A 20955-nucleotide genomic window follows, 5' to 3' on the forward strand; every position below is an offset into this window, starting at 1 on the left:
GCTAATGCATTAAACAAAGTAAAAAACAAGCCCATAGTCTTGGAAAGACTGGGCTTATATAGATGAGATACACCTTTTTGCAATTACCTGCAGGTTCTGTAACATTTCAGTATTCGACAAGCGAACACACTGATCAGGGGCATTCCGTAAAATGAGGGCATCTTCATCACCACCAGAATAAAGCAAAGACACTATAGCTACTGAGGAGTCAGCGAGCCCTGCTGTCACACTCTGGGATTTCTCCTGAGAATTCATGTGGCTGACATAAGGCTTCAGCCTGTTAAGGTGACATACTCAAGATTGGCGTCTATAATCATGATTCCGTATAACATAATCCTTCTCACTCAATTTACAGTCACTGTTCTAAGGACCAGAAAAGTGTGCATGCAATGAAGACCCAGGTACGGGCAAGAACAAGAACCATGTCTTCTACAGTAGCGCTTACTGCCACAAATTACGGATAGACTGCATTTGCAAACTCTGTTTGGCGATTAATCCAATATTTTGCAAGAATAATTATGAACATAATTAGATTGTTTTAAACAAGCAATGATCATTACACCTACCATGATGTGCCAACATTACTGAGAAGTTAAGAGAGAGAGAGAACTAAACAGCACAGTGTTTCCAATTCATGACAGTACTGTATATGCAAGCTGCATATAGTGCATTAGTTTTATCTGCTATCTTATCTTCCTCGCTAATATTAGGGTTGAGCGAGTAGTGCATTACTTCTGTCCGTTTCTGTATACGAGTAAACCAATTCAATTACCTGTTACTCATACTTGGAAGTGGGCGTGACATAACCCAGAAGTGGTGTCATTTAAACAGTCGCCCATACTACATTGTCATTTGTAGTTGTTATGCAGGTAAATCTCTATTAAATCTTGATCTGGTCAATGTTAACATTAATGAAAAAGCGACACCATCTATATAAAACGATGCATGTACGTGCGTGAACAGTTTTGGCTAAGTCGCCTTCCCGTTTGTATCAGAACCACTATCCGCGTTGCTGTCACACACACCCATGTTTTCCTAAAGCACTATACTATAATCACTCAAATAACATGCTGTAAATCACAAACACAGAGGCAATGCAGTGTTTAACGCTATAGTAGACCAACTATTAGTTTAACTAGAAGAACCAGAAATGGAGGTGTTGAATAGTTTAACGTAGGTGAAGAATGGCTAGACATTAAGGATTTTCAGCCATCCTCGCGCATTAAAGTCACTTCAGATCACAGGATATCTGAACAGAAAAATCGGTAGGACATAACAAGCAAGCTCACTAGCTTGCTAGCTACATTAACATTGGAACAATCTAGAACATCCACCATAAGCAACTTCACTACGAACAGCTTTAACACACAAATCAAGCAGATGGCCATCACTCAAACATGTCACAGTACCTTTAGCTGGCTAGTAATGCGTTTAATAGTGAATAACTAAATAACAAGAATCACCACCAGAAAAAAGCTGCATTTACAAAATGTACTTCTTTACCTCCAGCTAAAATAATGTGCATGTCCACAAAATCGTGACTGCATCCTCCATCCTTACAATTAACTTAGCTATTTTTTATCCTGGATCATTAATGTCTAAAGTTAGCTCTGTACCATAGCTTGTTTGAAGCACATGGCTGTGTGTTTACCACGGCTCACATCTTCCCCGTTTCTGCAGCAGCCATTTCTGTTAGCAGCGCACTACCTTTTCAAATAGTAACAGAAAGAAGTTGGAATATGTTCTCTAACGTTCGCGATCTTGAATACACCCCTGACCACACGATGACCACACGATGATACTAGTTAAGTAGTTATATCCTTAATCTACAATCCGAACAAGTTAACATAGCAGTCTCTTGACACGCTTAAGAGAGAAGAAAGGAAATTAACAGCAGCCAGTAGTTTTTTACCGAATTAAGGGGGAGAAACCAGGGAAGAACTGGGCTATTACGAAACAGTGTTAACTTTATGTTACACATTTGTCACTGATGTAGAGCTACTGCAGCCAATGTAATAAATAAATAAAGCAGGCCAATTCTCCGAATGAATAATGATAATAATGAATGAATCCAATTACTGAATCCAATTACTTGTACAACATTCCTATTCAGAAAGATTTGTTTCAAGTATTCGTCTCAAACAAATGCTCGGCTCACCCCTAGCTAATATCATCCGGTTGTGCTCAATGTCAAAGAGACCGATAAACAACAAGACATGTTAGTATTTATTGTCTGGAGGACCAGCTATGTTGTTAGGTAGCTGAAAATCAAGTTCAAATGTTTGGTCAAGTTCAAGTTCAAATAACCAAGGAAAAACTCACAAACACAACCTGTGCGAACTCCAAACACCTGTTTTCCACTGCACAGAAAATCGCTCTGTTCAATTTAGTAAGCCATATTATTCATATTTTCTTTTGTTTGCGCAATAGTCAATCACTGCTGCTAATTGCTGGATAGCCTTTGTTATGATCTTCCCTGGTTTTATTTTGTTTAGTTCAACTTAAGAAACACTCTAAAAAACGTGCCAGTATTTCTTAGAACAATGCATTTAAAGTATTGAACTACAGGCTTAATGGGAAATTAGAACTAGCCTGTAATAAACATTAAGGAAATGTTTCATTGGAAAAAAAAAGAATACCTCAGTGCAAGGATGTACCTTTCGCAAATTAACTTTTTGGGAGAAACATCTGCCTTATCCTCATCTTGAATTGTATTCGTAGAGAATATGGAAATTGCCAATCGACCCTACACAATATGAATGAATCCTTATGGTAATGAAAATTGTTAATTTCATTGGATATGAATGAATCAAAGTGTACCACATTCACTGATAATATGATGAGCATCCAGCCCATTTTCACCTGCCCAAGTACCGGGGATAAACTTTGCACACTGCTTTGGCGCAGTCATCTGGCGAGGTGCGTGGTATTTGACCAAACCTTTGACTCGGAAACAGCTACAGATGGGCTAATTTAGTTATTTTGTTATAGATATACAGTTGCCAAAGTTAATGGCCTCCAGTTGACCCATGTTGGACTATATAAGGCTTCTTCCAAAGTAGAACTTCCCTCTGAATGTTTGTGTGCTGATTATAAACTATAAGATGTCATACCCATTCATGAAGATAATGTCTGGTGCTGTTTGGTCTTGATCGGTAATAAAATATATTTCTTCACTTTTCAGTTTTTGCCTCCTATGCATTCATATGTTGAGTATGTGTTTCATTGATGAGGTGCACTGGTTCATTGTCTATGTGAATAGCATTTGACTTGTTATTTATTCATTTATTGTTTATCCAAAAAAAATCTTAAGGGTGCAAAAAAATGTATTAAACTGTAGAATGCTACTTCAGAGGATAATAAACCTGTGTGTGCAAATTCCATTCTGCCTGTTTCATGCAGACATTAGTTATTGTTGTTGCTTACAGGTTCGTTTGACAACCCACATTGTCATCCAGACATCTCTATCTGTGCACTCTTTCTCCAGAGTCGGTAAATAAGCTGTAATCTTATTTGAACTGCCATGCTGTAATTTATATTAAATTACTGTACCTAGGGCCTTCAACAGAGGCTGATTTGAGGGTATGACTGTAATGTACTTTGGCCCTTGAATATTGGGTTTGCATTCTGATCATTGGTATAGCTGTGAGCTAGATGCTTTATCTCAGTAACTGTAATTTATCCAGCAATCAAATGTTTTCCACAGTGTATAAAACTGATAAGCACTGAAAGCTGCCATTAAATAATGTAATGCCAAAAAAAGTTGGGGAATCTGATCATACGATCAATTATTTTCCTTGAGTTTGCATAACAAATGAACTGGCTGGATTTACATAAGAATGTAATTTTAGCATCTTAATGCTGCTAAAAGAGGAAACTTTTTTAAAACTTACTTCAAAATATAAAAATGGGTAACACAAAAAAAGCAGTTTTTGTGAATACACATTTTAGCTATTCATTCTAAATCAATTATTTGATTAATTCACTCCTTTCTCCTTTATGCCCTATGGTGTATATATCAGCACCAATTACATCAAACAACAAATGTGCTCACCTCTGAACTGTACCTGAAGCTGGCAGCAACGGATGGTACCACAGTTTGCGAGGTGGGCTCACATAGACATGGGTTTGTCGGGTTTTTACTCTCTACGAAAACGGGGCGCCAAGTATGTGGAGGATATGCTCCTACACGGTATGTGTAGAGTTGCGAGGATTGATAATTAAGATGTCTTCTTAATTATTTGCCAATTATGTGAGATAGACGGTTATACCATCCTTCTACAAATAGTGGCATTCGGTATGTGTGTTCTCCGGAATGTGTGCAGGCGTGCATACGTGTTTCAGGGAGAACAAGGATGGTTGCTGGCCTGTGCGAGCGTGCGTTGCTTGGTCTTGCGGCCTTCCCAGTGCTGCATGTGAGACGCTGGTCCGGGGAAGGTTTCTTCTGGAGAGAGCGTTTGAGGACGCGTGTTCGCAGAGGAGTGTTTGAGCAAGAGTTGTTGTGGAAGAATGGTTTGAGTAAGAGACAAAATGGCATATGTTTCACCCTTTTATAATCCTTAGCACAGTATTGGATTACAGTACAACAGGAAGTGGTAGTTGACTGTCCTACATCACGGGTGTTGTAGTTCTGAGTTCTGTGGAATGCAGGGACTTGTAGTCCCGACAAGTTCAAGGAAGATATTACATGTCCAACTCAACAGGCAGGCTTGTAGGAGTCACTGGTGCACAATGAGACACTCTAAAGGATTTCAAGTTGAACCATGCTTCACTGTGTGCCTGGCAGCCACAGCAGTAGTCCATACTTGAAACCAGGTGATGTAGCCAAGTTGCAGTGCTGTCCTGGCGTGAGCTGGGTATACACTGAACAGACAATGCGTCACAATACGATCTGACCAAAAGCCTCACTAAGGCTGGCTCAATAATCTTTATACATTGTCGGCAGGCCCTGGTGTCCCTGGTGTCAAGTCTATTGCCCGGCGCCAAATTAAAAAAAGTTACCGCAGGTTTGGTAGTCACAGTGAGAAGGCTATGCTAACTGCTAACATAATATTTTTGGTATTTTCAAGTGACTTCATTCTCCGGTTGCAGTATTGTTAGCCTTGTAAGTCTGTATCAACAGCCTACCTAGCTAACAGTACATACTATCTACTCTCAGTAGCTAAATAACTTTATTACTTTTTGTCTGAGACAGACCTTAAAATACTGTACTTTTTATTGTATTTCAACATTGGAGAAACATTGTAATAATCAGCAGTAAAATATTTTATAAATAAACAAACACATGGAGGAAGATAACACTTGTGTGTGGACCGCTGCACTACATTTCTTGCTGGTGGTCATTAAATGGTAGTTTTATTTAGTATTATTAAATGGTAGTTCATATTTGCACTCAGTAATGGATAGTAATTACCATTGTCCACACAAAGCACAAATGTATGACAATACAAAGCAGTATACGAACAACGGAAATACATTTACATACATTCCACAGGAAACACAAGTGAGAACACACAATAACCTCATTGAAACTGAGGACATAGTCCAGACTGGACTGAGACACTCAAATCAGTTATATATGAACATCTAGTATATGAATATTGCAGGTTGAAAGCCATTTATAAATTCATTTTTGGCTTATAGAGCATTTTGAAAATTATTGAAAATGTAAATTCTTTCTTCCTAGGTATCTGGCATGAAACTGCGGACAGATATTTCTGATAATAGTTTTATCAGCTGCAGATTGGAAAAGTGTAAAAACCTTTTTTGTATTCTTGTTCTCAAAATGGAAAACACAGTTCCCACACATCTCAGTCATTCTTCACAGTATTCACATTTGGAAACATTTATGAAGATGATTCTAGAAAACATGCACACAATATGTTCACCAGTTTCAAATTTAAAATGTCAGTAACCTCTCATGGCACCTGACATGAATTTAATATCTGGTGCATTCATGAGGGTGAATGAGCAGGTAGACTGGCATATTTATTTTGTGCGTGTGTGTGTGCAGAAGGAAAGAGTGATTCTTCATTTCTGAAAGGCTATTTTCATGCTTCTTCCTCTTTCTTTCAGTCTAGAGTGTGACTGTTTTTACAGTCAGTGAACAATGTTATGTGGTGCCATCCTGGATGAGAACTGTGGGTTTTGACAATCGGGGGTCCAGGTGATCTTCCCACTAAATTTATTTTTTACTCAATAGTCTTTAGCCTGTATTTACAGCTATGGGACTTGTCAGGAATATTTAAACTGATCTATTATCATGTGACTGCATTTGATCTGTCTTTGTGAAAAACTCAATAAAGTCCTGCCTAGTCACATGGGAAGTATGCTCTATTTACCAATTGTTGGATTGCTTTGCCTGATGTTAGAGGCTCAATGAAAGATAACATTGTTTCATAGTTTTTAAAAGTAGATTAGTTAAAGTAATTTAAATTATATTACAAAAATGTAACTTAAATAATGAATGTAGTGAATCCAACATATTTTTCAAGTGATTAGACAAAGTATTAGTCAATTAGTAAATAAGTGTGAATGTGTTTTCCTTGATTTCACCAGTGAAGAATAAACCATATTGTTACGACAGTATCAGTTGATGTCTGGTGAACAGCATATAGAAAGGTGTAATTCCCTCTTAGTTTTGCTACATTACACCTTTAAAGGGATTCTGGTCTTGTGATAGTTAAGGAGATGTGTGAATTGGGCAAGCTTTGTGGGAGAAAAACAACTGATATATTTTGGATGTGATGCCAACATGGAGGTGACATGGGTGAGGAAAAAGTGAGCCAACATGCACCCCAGCAGACAGTGTTTTTCCCCTACCATTAATTTTAACCCTAGTAATAGTCATTTTCCCCCTGAAAACCTGAACAAACTGACAGTTGCTTACAAAGGTTGCTGTATGGATTCATAGGTATCACAGACAAATGTTTTTTGCATATTTATTGCAGTCTTGTAACACCCTCTTCTTAATCACATGCCCAAAAATGACATACCAAAAATAAAAGGGTTACAGATTGGTACATATAATTTTTAAACCCTTTTGACTACAACTATATCCCTGGTCTATTCTGAAAGATAACCCTTGGGCGTTTGTTTTCCATGCGGCAGAATAGGTGGAAGTATTTTTCTCACCAAAAATATATATATTTATTTTTACTGGATACAGATGGTTGTGCATGGTGGGCTTAGAAACACAATGGAGCTACAGCCTCAATGGTGGACAAATGCTGTATGTGATGACAAGATCACCAAAAATTTTGCTTAGTTTTTTTAGAGCTATGTTTTCTAAGCTATGTGTAGGCGAATTTCCAAAAAGGCCATTTGGAGACTTCAAAAGGACCCTTGGTAACAACTTCTGTATTATGAGGTGTAAAATACTATATTTGTTCACTAAATGCTTTCCTAAATACTTTGGAAGACTGAAATGCTCCTGAAAAGAGTGTGCTTGCTTTCCCCCTGCCCGTTAACCTCCTCCTCCCCCTCCACCTCCATCTCCTTGCCAACCCCTTGCCTCTGGCAGCAGCAGGTTAGGAATACTGTAAACAATAATTCCAATAACTACATTAATTATATCCAGTTCACAAATCTATTGATTGAGGCCTATTGATTGAATCGATCAAATACCCTACCTCCATGAACATGTGGAATACATCCCACGCTTTCACATGCCATTTATTATTCAAAATCAGCATACTGAATAATAAAGGAAATATTTTGAGAATTTGCACTCACCGAGATGCATTCTGTGTTTAGAGATGCTCTTCTGCATACCACTGTTGTAATGTGTGGTTATTTGTGTTACTGTCACCTTCCTGTCAGCTTTGACCAGTCTGGTCATTCTCCTCTGACGTCTCTCATTAACAAGGTGTTTCTGTCTGCAGAACTGCTGCTCACTGGATTTTGTTTAGTTTTTTTCAATTTCTGAAAAAGATTATGGCTTATAGTTTGTGGTGGTCTGCCAGCTTGGCAAACATGCTCCCGTAACCATGACGCTCGTTTTGTGCCTTGAGGCCATTTTGGCGAAAAGTAGTGAGCCAAAAAACACTGCTAGTGGGTGTGAGGCAGATACTTTTGAAGCATCTGTGAAGGCTTGCCAGCTTGGCAAAGATGGTCTCATAACCATGACGCTAGCTTAGCACCGTGACGCAGTTTTGCAGCTTGGCAAATGTACTCCCACTACCGTGGTGCTTGCTACTCTGAACACTTGCAAGGTAGAAGGAAACCAACTGATGCTATTTACACCTTCCACACCACCATATACAATCAGATTTGTTGGAATGCATGCATGCTCACAATTATATGGGCAAGAGAATGAATATCACCTGAGATGAAGCCATGGAATGTTGAGCGTTGATTATTATCGACATGTTGTGTCGTATGTATGCTGTGTAAGCAGATGAAGACCAGCGGCCTAGGATTTGTCAAGTAGGGATGGATAGGCCACGTTGGGCCGCAGTGGTAGCTGGTCCAATCCTGAATAAATATCTCAAGTAGAGCTTCGGTGACGTTCTTCATTTAATCAGAACGGCACCGAGATGCGAGCTGAACCAATGCCTGCTCATTGGTGCGCCAGTTGCCGTTATGAACAGTGGTTTATTCCTTCTGTATGATGCCTCATGCAGAGAATTGGAACAGAATTCCTGCAACCAAGCTGTGAATATAAGAAGGTTGCACATGACAAATATCAAATGAATGCACAAGAAATGCACATGCAGCTATGACAGTTGAAACCAGGACCGGATACAGAGAGACACCTTGAGAAAACGGAAAAAAAACATGCATGTACTTTCCGCTAGTACAAGTGAATGTACAAAAGAACCAAACAAATACATCCTTTGAACGAACAGAGCCAAAAGATCTGTCTCGCCAAAATGAATGAACGTTGCCATCACTAGTGCTTGAGACAGTTGAAACCAGGACTGGATACAGAGAGACACCTTGAGAAAAACAAACAAGAAAACGTGGGTACTTTCCGGAAGTACAAGTGAATGAACGAGAGAACCAAACAAACAAATCCTTTGAACTAACGGAGCCAAAAGATCCGCCTCACCAAAATGAACGAACGTTTACAGGTCGAGGCTTCTGATGGGCGTAGCTAGAGTTTGGACAGCTGCCAGAAGAGCTTTGGACGGGTCAGCTCAGGATGGTCCGGGCTGTTCTTTACGGATCAGATGGAATGCCCCCAGCTGGAAAAGTTGGTGCAAATGCAGTAAGACGCTTGCTTAATGGTAATGCCATCTTGCAATTCCTCCTGTACAAGATTGGTGGTACCTTTACTACCGGGAGGAGTGATTTCAGACTCAGCTATGACATGCATAGCACTGTGTTGTGAGTTTCTGAAATGAATGTAGAAGCAGATAATGGGCATTTTTATATGTAAATGCTGATAGCTTCAAAATGAATTTTATTGTTGAAGTCTACAGATCTCTTTGGTGGACAACTGAAATTCAGGAACTGGTTTTTTTTTTGTTTAGATTGTGGGTGAGGAAAAAAGGTGTCATATTGTGAGATAGATTGCGCATTCTTCTAAGTCATGGTTGCATGAGGTCAAAGTATTTGTACTACAGTCTTGTTCCTGGGAGATGTGTGAAGTGTAACACATATAGCTGTGGCATAAAGTGTGATAAATTCAATGAATAACAACCCATAATTAAACTAATTTGATTACACTGCTGATGCATTAAATTCACAAGGTATGTTGTATAAGGGGAAAAAGCAAATAAATAATGCAGTATGTGCAAACAGAAGAATGATGGTGAGAGAAAATGATTGATGCTTTTAAAGAGGAAACAATGATTTATTTTTAAGGAAATCATGAGACATTAGCGTACATTAATCTTACATGCTGGCTAAATAGAAGATCAATTTATACACAGGGATATATGGCATGGTATAAACATGCACTCAGTGAGCCCTTTATTAGATATTTGACTTATTTTTTAGACTTATTGGACAAGGTTTTGTGTGTTCAGGGATGCTCTTGTGCATACCACTGTGGTAAAGTGTTGATTAATCTTGCCATTCTCCTCTGTCCTCTCTCATTAACAATGCATTTTTGCCCGCAGAATTGCTGCTCACTGGATGTTTTTTGTTTTTCGCAACATTCTCTGTAACTCTAGAGAATGTTGTGCTGTTCAAACCACACCATCTGGCACCAACAATCATTCCATGGTCAAAGTCACTTTGATCACATTTCTTCCCCATTCTGACATTTGGTCTGTGTAGGGTCCTCGCACGGGCCGCCAAATGACGTAGGGATTTTACTCTCTACGAAACCGGGGCAATGTAGTATAGCAGTATAACTACTATAAAAGTAATCATTCTCATAAAATTACTGTTATCAGAAATACCTAACCACAAATTTAGTATTTTAATTCATAATTAAAATAACCAATATTCATGATTTAATGTACCGATAACCTGAAGGTTGGAAGTTCTTCGAAAGACTGCTATAACTCGGCTCTCATGTCTATGTGATGCCAAAACAGACACCGGATTTAATAAAATAAATGTATTAAACAAACATACAAACACAGAACATTCACAATATCAGTCAAGACTAAGCTAAACTATGCCTGAATGTTTGTTGTTGAGTCTTACTGAGTCCATACGCATTGCTGGATCAAAAAGACGTGCTGTCCTTGTAGGAGCGGCCATGGTAATGTGAACTGTTGTCCTGGGCAGATGCGCAGAGCTGGGATATTCCCGTGAGCTGCGCGTTATCGTCTGATCTGTTCAGTTCTGGGAAAAATGTGTCTGCTGGTTCTTTTTCCGTGTGTACAAGTTTGTTGCTGTTGTTTGTTGGTGAGCTTTGCAGGGGTAAACTGATGTCGCGTTCCGTGTACACCAGTTTCCACTCGCTATAGGCCACTAAGTTACCGCAAGGTAACTAGGTGTGGCCGTAGGCCTGGCAGTGCACTGTGTAGATCTCAGCCTCTGTCCGAGCCTTGGAGCAGATGAGGTGAAGAAATGAGCATCGAAAAAGCAAGTGAATAGAAGGAGGAAGAAGGGGAGAACATCTTTGCTCTTATATGGGGATAGTTCATTGCTCCCGCCATTACGGGATTGGCTGAACCGAGCTAGACGTCATGCGGGGTGGACGGTGGTATTGTAAGATCTGTGGATCCTACAACTGCAAGATCAGTTGAACCTCTTGACCATCTTTACAGTTGGTGTACAGATCTACCTAATAAAGTGCTCACTGAGTGTATGTAATATTAGAGAAATAATGGGCTTGTTTCAGGAACGAGGATTATGCTTATTCCTGGACTGAATTTATTTTTGTATGGGGAATCTCTATTCAAAATGAAGTTAGTCTACAACTAGGCTAATGTGTCCGCAAAACTACCCAATTATGTTCTATTATAATAAAAAATACTTAGCAGGGGAGTGTTTCCTGAAACGTATAGCTACTCAAGTAGTACGTTAAATTTTCATCCTGTGACTAGTGATCTTATATCCTACTGCATTCAAGTAAAATTTTTGTTGATCAAAAAAGCTATTTCAACTACCTCAGTAAATTGGGTAGCCTATTGTCTCATTTCAATTATGTTGAAGAAAGTGCAATTTGTTAGCACAAACTTCTTAATGCAATTTTTATTCCGTATTTTAAACATCTGAAAAGTTAACTGAAGTGAATGCTCTCTTCAAGTAGCTCTTTAAAGTTACTCTTGAAAAATCCTCCTCACATCATGTTTTAGGAAACGCTTGTGAAATTTTCAAAAGCTGTTCATTACAGTGTGTGTGAAGTATGTCGTACATTTTCAATACACTCACCCGAGTAGTTTTAAATTCCAGGTGTTTATTGTCTTTCCCGAGGGATGCATTCTGTAGATCTATTTGTATGAGGGAACATAGCCGTCGCTAATTTCACAAGGGTAAACTGCAAAACAACTGTATTTTGAGCAAAGAGCAGCTATATACAGTATAGTGATGCAAAAAATGGATTCATGTACACATTTAATTTTGAGATGCAAATCTGCGAAAAATGCTGCATATCAGTGAAGAACTAGACTCCCCTTTCTTTTTGACACCCATGCAATTTACAAAGATTTATCTTCTTGAAGACCTAATTAAAAGTGAGAATTGCTCTGCGAATATTAAGAGCCTAGTTCCCTTAAGCCACATGTGCGCCTGTACATGCAGTGAATCAGAAATCAGTACCTGGATTTGAAACCCCTAGACATCTTGTGGCTAAATGTGGATGGTAAAAAATGCACATTTAATACAGATATCCTGAAGTCTGAGGCGTTCACTGGCTTGTGACATTATGCAAATACAGATAATCATGACCTCTGCTTGAAAGATCCCCTCTCTCAAATTATGTTGGTCTACATTTTAGAAAGTACACTTTTACAACAGCAGCCACTCTATGTGGAAATTATACTATTCTTCAAAATACTTATCATTATAGTGTCATTATATACACTTTAATTATACTTAAACCGTTCTGAACTATGAAATACTAAACTTCAATTAGACTTCAACATTCTATTTTTTCATTATTACATTTTTTTTTTGAGTGCAGTATTTGCTTTGTGAATATCCATGTTCAAATGTATAACGTAAAATTGTTAAGTTATATAACCCTATGCTATGGTTTATATGAAAACAGGTTGGAAGGTGCAGAGTGGCCGAACATACAGCAAAGTGTGCCCCATAATGTTTTGAACAAAGATAATATTTTTTATTGATTTAGCCCTGCACTCCATAATTTTAGATATGAAGTCGGACATGGGGTTAAAGTGCACATTCTCAGCTTTTGTTTTAGGGTATTTTCTCCATGCCATATTGAAATTACATAACTTTTTACACAATGACCCTACCCATTTCAGGGCACCATAATGTTTGGGACAATTGGCTTCAATATGTTTCTGATTAATCAGGTGTGTTCAATTGCTTCCTTGGTGATGGTAAAAAAGCTTTTATTATCTAGTCTTCATTACAGGCTTTTGATTACCTTTGGAGTCTGTTGTTGGCATTTATCATGATGATGTCATCAGAGTTGTGCTAATAAAAATCAAGGAAGTCATTATTCGGCTGTAAAATGACCAAATGGTGATGTTCCAAAACTGTTTGGAGCATAATTAAAGAGTAATGAGACACCCACTTCACAATTTTAAAAGGAAGAAGACTGCAGTTTTAGTTGCGGCGAGGGGCGGTAGAGCCATTCCAACGGTGACATATCAAAGTTGAGAATACATGGCTCTGGGAAATACTATACTTAACAGACTTACGATAGCCACTGCTAGGGTGGGTTTCATTGTGCTCCAGCTTGCCGCATGGCAAAATTAACGTACAGTGCCCTGCATAATGTTCAGGACACATTATTTATTATTTGCATCTTACTTTTGTTTCATTCATTACCGATTTCAAATCCATTGGTTTATTTCATTTACTTCACCCAACCCCCCGCCCCCAGAGTGTTGATAGCCCGCTATTCAGAAGCTACCTAAATGACTGTAAATTTAATTGCTTGTGATAAGGTGAAACTTGTCCCTTGTTCAAGAAAAAAAGAAAAAAACATCCCCTGACTTCTTGTAAGCTAGAGAAAAAGGGTTTATTCATTCACACTGCAGATTCAAAGGGATACGTGGATAAAATAACCAATATCCACGTTCCACTGGATAAATCAGTTAAATATCATGCTACGTAAGTGTTGTGTTTGTTCTAATAGTTTCACAGCATACGCTATCATAGTTTCTGATACAGTCTTTCTATAATCCTAGCATTTGGAACCAAACATTCTGAATTTTTCCACATTTCAGTTGAATAGCTAATAGCTAACGAATATCATTCAGTAGCATTGTAACACCCGCTGTTGTAGGCAGGTTTGTGTGTCTGTGTTGGCAGAATGGCAAGTCTATTTCTATATCTACCAGTGTCCAGCAGAATGCAAGGGAAGTAGCGATACCAATGCTTGTACCCGGAAAATGACATTCTAGAATAATAGCAGCCTAATATTTAGCGTTCTGATCAGGGGTACTGACTCACCAGTGCATGCCTACTCCCACAGTCCCTGATTTCAAGGCTTTGACTGCAGCTTGACCTCATTTAGATGTTATGTTGTAAGGATTTATGAACACAACTTTCATTGCAGGGTGCCGATGATCATAGCAACTGCCAGAAATATTAGTAAATAGTACATGTACTTCAACAACAGAAAAAATACATGTTCATTTTTCAGAGTGTGAGCAGTAGGTGGAACCACTCTAGGCCTCCCAGGCCCTTAGGCCTGGATTCTGCTTGGAGAAATGCTGTTTTGTGTGTGTGTCTGTGTCTGTCTGTGTGTGTTATTAGATAGATATTTTTGCTCCTGACAGTTAGAGCATAGCTTTTTTGTATTCCCTCATTATTTGTGGAAACAGTGTCCCATTCCTCTGTCAGGTGAAGGCAAACCTGTCACAGAAAGCAGATTTCTGCAGACTAAAGCTGCCAAACCTCAGAATAACAATGGACTGTTGAGGGGAAGCAACTCTGTCCATCTTTTATATACATTTATTACATCATTTATTACTTGTTGTGTTATAATAGGCTTAATTTTCGGAAAGATACTTTGATTTCTGAATAGTTGTATTTCCCCCATAACAGATTGCACTGTGTCTGACATTTTTTCCTCTTTAAACCACATCCTGAGAATATTTTAATTATAACATCAGATAATGGTGGGTCAGGATGACACATGCAGTATAAATGTTCAGCTGGATAGTGATTGGTAAATCAGTGCACATTTTATAATCTTGTGCTGTGTGGTTTAAGAATTCTGCAATGAGAACCGTACAGAACAGAACATCAGCTGTAACATCAGCTTAACATTTGTATATGAAATAACAATAAAGAAGTTACAAACCCATGTTTGGAAAATTCCTCATTTTATCTCTGAATAATATTAGTTGCTCAAAAAATATTATTTGCTGTAAAAATAGATCCTACGTACTTAATATGTATGAAGATTTTGTCAGACCCCTTCAGTGAGCATCTGTTTTGGTCCAGTATAATCAAGAGTAAAAGATGTGTAAATGTCAAGCTATTTCAGAGAATTGATTGTCCCATTAGAGTAAACAGACTGGAGCACCTTGTAAATAAGAAATTGCTAGGTTACTGTTTGATATCACACAATGTGTTAAACGTAAAGCAACAGACATCCTTTACCCAGCTGTGAATATTAATGTAAAAAAATGTTTTAATGTCTGAAGGGGTAACAAACCAATTTGTCCTTACATGGGTGTTCTTTGTGTTGTCAGCTACCGAGGAAGTCTTAAAAATGAAGCCATCCACCCTCATGGTTCTCCTTATCAGCTCAGCTGCTTGCATCAATTTGAAATTCATCTCGAAGAGAAACTCTGGTAAGCCAACATGTTGTTATGCATTCATTATGTAAGCATTGCAGGGTTTATCGAATGGCCGTTGCCAGAATCATTACATTTCCAAACTCTTATGAATGCTTTCTTATGTTTGTCTGCAATTTCTTCTATGTAATAAAGTGAGTATTGAGCAGATCCTTGATGAGTGGTCACATGATGTTTGACATGCGTGAATACAGCGTCAGTGTTTGTGTGAAAAGCCGTCAGAATCAGTCTGCTGCCAGGCTGAGATACACTTGCTCGGAAAAGGGGAGCATTGCTGGTCTGAATGGCCTGTCATTATGTTATGTTATGTTATGTTCTGTTATGTTCTGCTGTTATGTGCTTGCTCTGGAAAGAATACATGCTATGTGTACCGCTGATTCTTTTTTCCGTTGCTTTCTTCATTTTGAGACAGTGATTGTGTTATTACTGGTAATATTCAGAAGAGAAGCTGAGAGATTTTAAATGTATATTCTAGTGCAGCTTCAGATTTGAAATCCGGTATACTGTGTTTTCAGCCGTCTCACATTGTAAGTCTGTTTGTGTGTGGGTGAGTGTGTGGTGGGCAATTATGCCATCAGAGCCAAGTGGGCTTTTATGTGGGCAGAAGAAACACAGGCAATCTTGTCTGTCAGTTGCATACCCGACATGAGATTTCAAGTGTTAAATCTAATAGACGATGATCTGACAGAACGGTCGTTTTATTATGTCCGCAATCATCTCCTTGAGAATGCATATCTAACAAATTACGTACAGTAGAGAGAGCTGGAGGCAGAAAGATATGGTAATGCTAAATAAAACCTTTTGGCAGCATGTTGAATATGTTGAAGCAAAATCTCTTCACCTGTTCCCTTCAGCTTTGCGTGCCTTTTTATTACAAATTTGTATTTGTAATCAGACAATTCACATGTGGTTCAACTACAGCAGGTTTTACACCATACCCGGAAATTAAGGGTGAGTGTCTGCACTTTAACCTCGTTATCATTATTTCATTTCAAATCCATGTCCGGATAATTACGAACTGTATGTGTTTATCAGAGTTTGCTTTTACTTGTGAATTGGCCATCATGAAATGTGAAAGAGGACAGTAGCTTAGGAGTCTTGTCATCAACAAGTAGGAAATGTGCTGAGAAGAGCTCTTGACACAAATTTATGTGTGAAGGGCCCCCTCTCAGTGCAACCCAAAAACAAGTCTGACGAGCAAAATAACCTATGTGGCAGAATCTGAAAAATTATTAAAGTTGGACATCTCTTTGATTTAATTTTTGTGTGTGTTACTGCAGCTAGCTAGAACAAAATGTATATGGTCAAAATATAAACAGTAACCAGTTTCATAATGCATTCATGATGCATTCATCTCAAAACACAACATAATGGAAACAGAGCTACATAGATTAATACATCTACAGTATGCAATTGCAATTTAGTGCTTCGTTTGTTGAGGAGCATCACAAGTGAAAGGTAGTTGGTCATTATGTTTTATGTTCCTTGCACAGTTTGGTACACTCAGAAAGTAATGCAGGTTGTGAACAGTTTTTAGTCACAAATTAAAATGAAATAAATAACAACTGTCTTTCTAGGTAATTATAATTATTTAATTATCTTGGAGATTTGCAGCACAGTTGTCAACTGGTTTGCTTCCTACTTCGACTGTTGCTCCTTCCTTGTTGTATGGGGTTTGGAGGGTTCAGACTTTGGCTTGGACGGCTGATTTATTTTTTGAATGGGGTGCTAAAAATGGCATTATGTAAAATTGATGATGTTATTTGGTGGTTATGGTATGTGTAGCCTATTCCTGCAACTGGCAAGAAACTGTCAATCATGTAAAGCAAATCATATTGATTATTTATATTGGCACCTGTTATACATTTGAGAATATGTAATATCTGCTGTCTGTTTACTGGCAATAATTTAAGTTCTTTCAAATGATTGGCAAAATAGCAACTACCGACATGACCCATTTGCTGAAAAAACAAAAAAAAAAAAAATAACAGTTACAACCTTAGATAGGGGTGTCATCGTGAATGAACAGGTATGGAACGTAACCTCATTGTATCACTTTCATATTGGCCTTCTTTCTGCTACCACACATTGACTAGAACCTAAAAGGCTTTGATAAACTATTACCCCCAAGTTTTTCTCAACTTGAACACTTTCCAATTTTGTACCACCCATAAAGTAATCATGCCTTTTTATTTCCCACATGTACAACATTACATTTTGTTATATTGAATTTAATTTGCCAGGTTTAATAACCACTTCTAGATTCTGTTTAATCTTCCAGGATTACTTTAGTAGATCTCCTAGTTTTGTATCATCTGCATATTTAACTAAAGTATAATGCTTCTATCAAGGTCAGTTATGTAAATGAGGAAGATCAGTGGCCCCAGCACCACACCATGTGGGACTGCACTTCCCACAATACACTGCTCAGATAAGGTCCCTCCTACTACTATTCTTTGTGTTCCATTCTGTAACCAGTCCCAAACCCAGTCTGAAATGACTCCCGTAATTCCTACCATCCTCATTTTGATAATGAGTTTGTCATGATAATATGATAATATACAATATCATAAGCCCTGCTAACATCAAACACTTGGTAGCTTCCTCAGAGAATGCCAAAAGGTTTGTCAGATGTGACCTATCATTACAAAAACCATGTTGGCTATCCCTTAGAAATAATTCCAGTTTGTCTTGAATGATAGATTCCAGTATTTTACATGACTGACAGGCCTGTAGTTTACTGGTTAAGTATGGCCCCTTTCTTAAATATTGGTGTTATATTACCTTGTTTCCCGTCATCTGGCATTTCTCCAGTTTCTAAAGACTAAATATACTTTCCAGTGGTTTAAAATGTATCACTTAACTGTTTGGGCGGCACGGATGGCGCAGTGGGTAGCACTGCCGCCTCACAGCAAGGAGGTCCTGGGTTCGAATCCCAGTCGGCCGGGGCCTCTCTGTGCGGAGTTTGCATGTTCTCCCCGTGTCTGCGTGGGTTTCCTCCGGGTACTCCGGTTTCCTCCCACAGTCCAAAGACATGCAGGTTAGGCTGATTGGAGAGTCTAAATTGCCCGTAGGTATGAGTGTGTGAGTGAATGGTGTGTGTGCCCTGCGATGGACTGGCGACCTGTCCAGGGTGTATTCCTGCCTTTCGCCCAATGTATGCTGGGATAGGCTCCAGCCCCCCTGCGACCCTGTTCAGGATAAGCGGGTTCAGATAATGGATGGATGGACTTAACTGTTTGAGTACCCTTGGGAATATGCCATCGAGGCCTTTTGCCTTCAATTTATGTAATTTATCTAGTACTTCTTTATCCTCTATCACAATATTGGCTAAGACATTCTGAGTATTGAATATGCCTTCTGGCCTATTAATAGCCTCTGCGTCATTCATATCTGTGGTCACTGGTTCAGAATAGGTGAGCTGCTTTTTGTAAAGTTTGTTGAGTTTGCTGCCTAACAAGGCAAATTAAGTGCAATAATTTGGCCCGATTGGGACAGTGACCCTTTTATTTCTTCTGAGTAAAGATTATTTTCCTGTTTGAAAGTGTGGTCTTTAAGTTCAAAGCTTGCATTTTCAAGTTTCGCGATTCGGTCATCAGATCAATCAATCCATCAATGCTGGGCATAAAATACAAAAAACTAGAAAATAAAATAGAAATAAAATCAGGAACATTATGGAAAACAGCTGCAGACACAGCAGGCAGACAAACAGATAAATAACAGAGTAAGTATTATTTTCACAGAATTCAAATAAAAATGATAAAAACAGAAGTAGTACAAATAAATGCAATCTGCATAAAAGGTAAATCAGGGAAGGTAAGAGCAAGGCTAAAACCAGGTAAAAGCCATGCTATGAGAAATACATTAAATAACAACTAAAAAAATAATAGTTATTGACATGACATAATAACAATTGACACTTTATTTTTCAACATGCGTAAGTAGTGTGCTTTAAGTCTTACATTTTTCACAAAAACAAAAAAATAAAAATAAAAATTACACAATTATTGGCTTGGCACCCCTGGTTTAATACTTTGTGTAAACACAGACAGAGGCAACCAGATTTTCTTCCAAGAAAATCTGCCATTGATCTTCAATAGTGACCCTGGACCACTGACAGCAAATGATCTCTAAAACATCAATGACCCATCACCATATTTGAAAGTAAGTATGAGGTGCTTCTCCTTGTATGCATGCCAATTTTCCTCAAAACATGATGGCGTGTATGGCCAAAACATTGCATAGCACTCTCTTTCAGTAATAATTCCAAAGAGGTTTGGCAAACTCAAGATGTTTGGTTTTGTGTATTGTGCTCAGTAAGGTCTGTTTGCTGGTATGGAGGTGCCATTTTATATTTTTTAGACTTGGTACCTGCAAGGCACAACAAATCTTAAACTGCGGGACTGTTCCTGGAAGCTTGCAGCCATTCCATACAGTGTTTCCCACCTTTTTATTGTTGCACTTACAGTGCTAAGTGGTATGTTTACGCGTTTATTAATTATTTTGTCCCCATTACCCGACTTGTGATGGTCAATGATCTGTGTCTTCTGTATTGACAGTTCTTTGGCTTTGCCCATGCTGATGGTATACAAAGGGACTTTGCATGCTTGTTCCCTACATTTTATACTTTCATGAAACAGAAAGTGATGGAATGACAAAATATAGTTCCTTTAGACTGAGATTAACTCAATTAAACTAAAATTGTACTGCTTTGCTTGATTTTATTTAAAATTACTAACTAAAAAACATTGAAACATGAGAGTAAATGTATTGAAATAAAAGAATATAGTTTTCCTGTATGTTTCCTGAATGTTTTGATTTTATTATAGTTTTTCACCATTTTTATTAAGGGTGCCAATAATTCTGTTGCCCACTGTATATCAGTCTGTTAGCAGTTCACTATTTGGCCAGCGGAGGATGAGATCCCTCTCTGTTGCCAGGTTCCTCTCTAGATGTCTTCCCATTGGAGAGATTTTTGTCTTTAACATCACTAGGGTTTCCTCCCCCCACCGGGGAGTCTTTTTTTTGAGGCACCACTCTGAATATGTGCTTCAGGTTTTACAATTGCACTTTGACTGCAAAAATAGAGTCTGCAGTGTCCAATTTCAGTGGACAGATGGACATACTGAGCACTGAGGGAGGGTTGGGTCAAACTGGGTAAAGCAGGATGAAAGCTACGTGAGCCAGCGAAGGAGGGCTTGATCTTAAGAGAGACTGCAGTTACATGTACTACTTGTCATTTACTACTAGATACTAGTTTATTTTTCTTAGTTTTTCTCAGTCATTTTTCTCAGTCTACCATTTGCTGGACCCCTTTTCTTATGCAGTGTAAGCCTTATTTGCTTAAATCCAAGACTGTTAATGGATTACAAATGTGTGTTAAAGGTATATTCTCTCCGTGCATTCGTGAAATAAAGTGCAGTTAAGCCTTAAGGCCATCGCAGAAATAATTAAATTATCATCTCTTACTCATGCCTGCCCTATTTTCTTGAAGCCAAAATCCCAAATTAACCACACAAACAGGAGTTGGACGGTTGCTGCCTTTCTGCCCGCCACTGTGTAATTAAGCCTTGCACTTGTCTTTGAATGTCCTTGGCTATGTGAT

At 38.4% G+C, this 20955-nt stretch overlaps 1 protein-coding gene across 1 annotated transcript in view; it reads left to right on the plus strand.

Annotated features, from left to right (window-relative positions):
* LOC133133774 (X-linked interleukin-1 receptor accessory protein-like 2) overlaps window positions 1-20955 on the plus strand; it is a 142798-nt gene that overhangs the window by 3577 nt on the left and 118266 nt on the right. Inside the window, exon 2 of the mRNA XM_061249971.1 lies at window positions 15246-15347. Within this exon, the coding sequence (XP_061105955.1) occupies window positions 15266-15347 (82 nt within the window). The 5' untranslated portion in view covers window positions 15246-15265. The remainder of the gene's footprint in view (window positions 1-15245; window positions 15348-20955) is intronic.

The sequence above is a fragment of the Conger conger genome, chromosome 7 (genome assembly GCF_963514075.1).
Source record: "Conger conger chromosome 7, fConCon1.1, whole genome shotgun sequence".
NCBI lineage: Eukaryota > Metazoa > Chordata > Actinopteri > Anguilliformes > Congridae > Conger > Conger conger.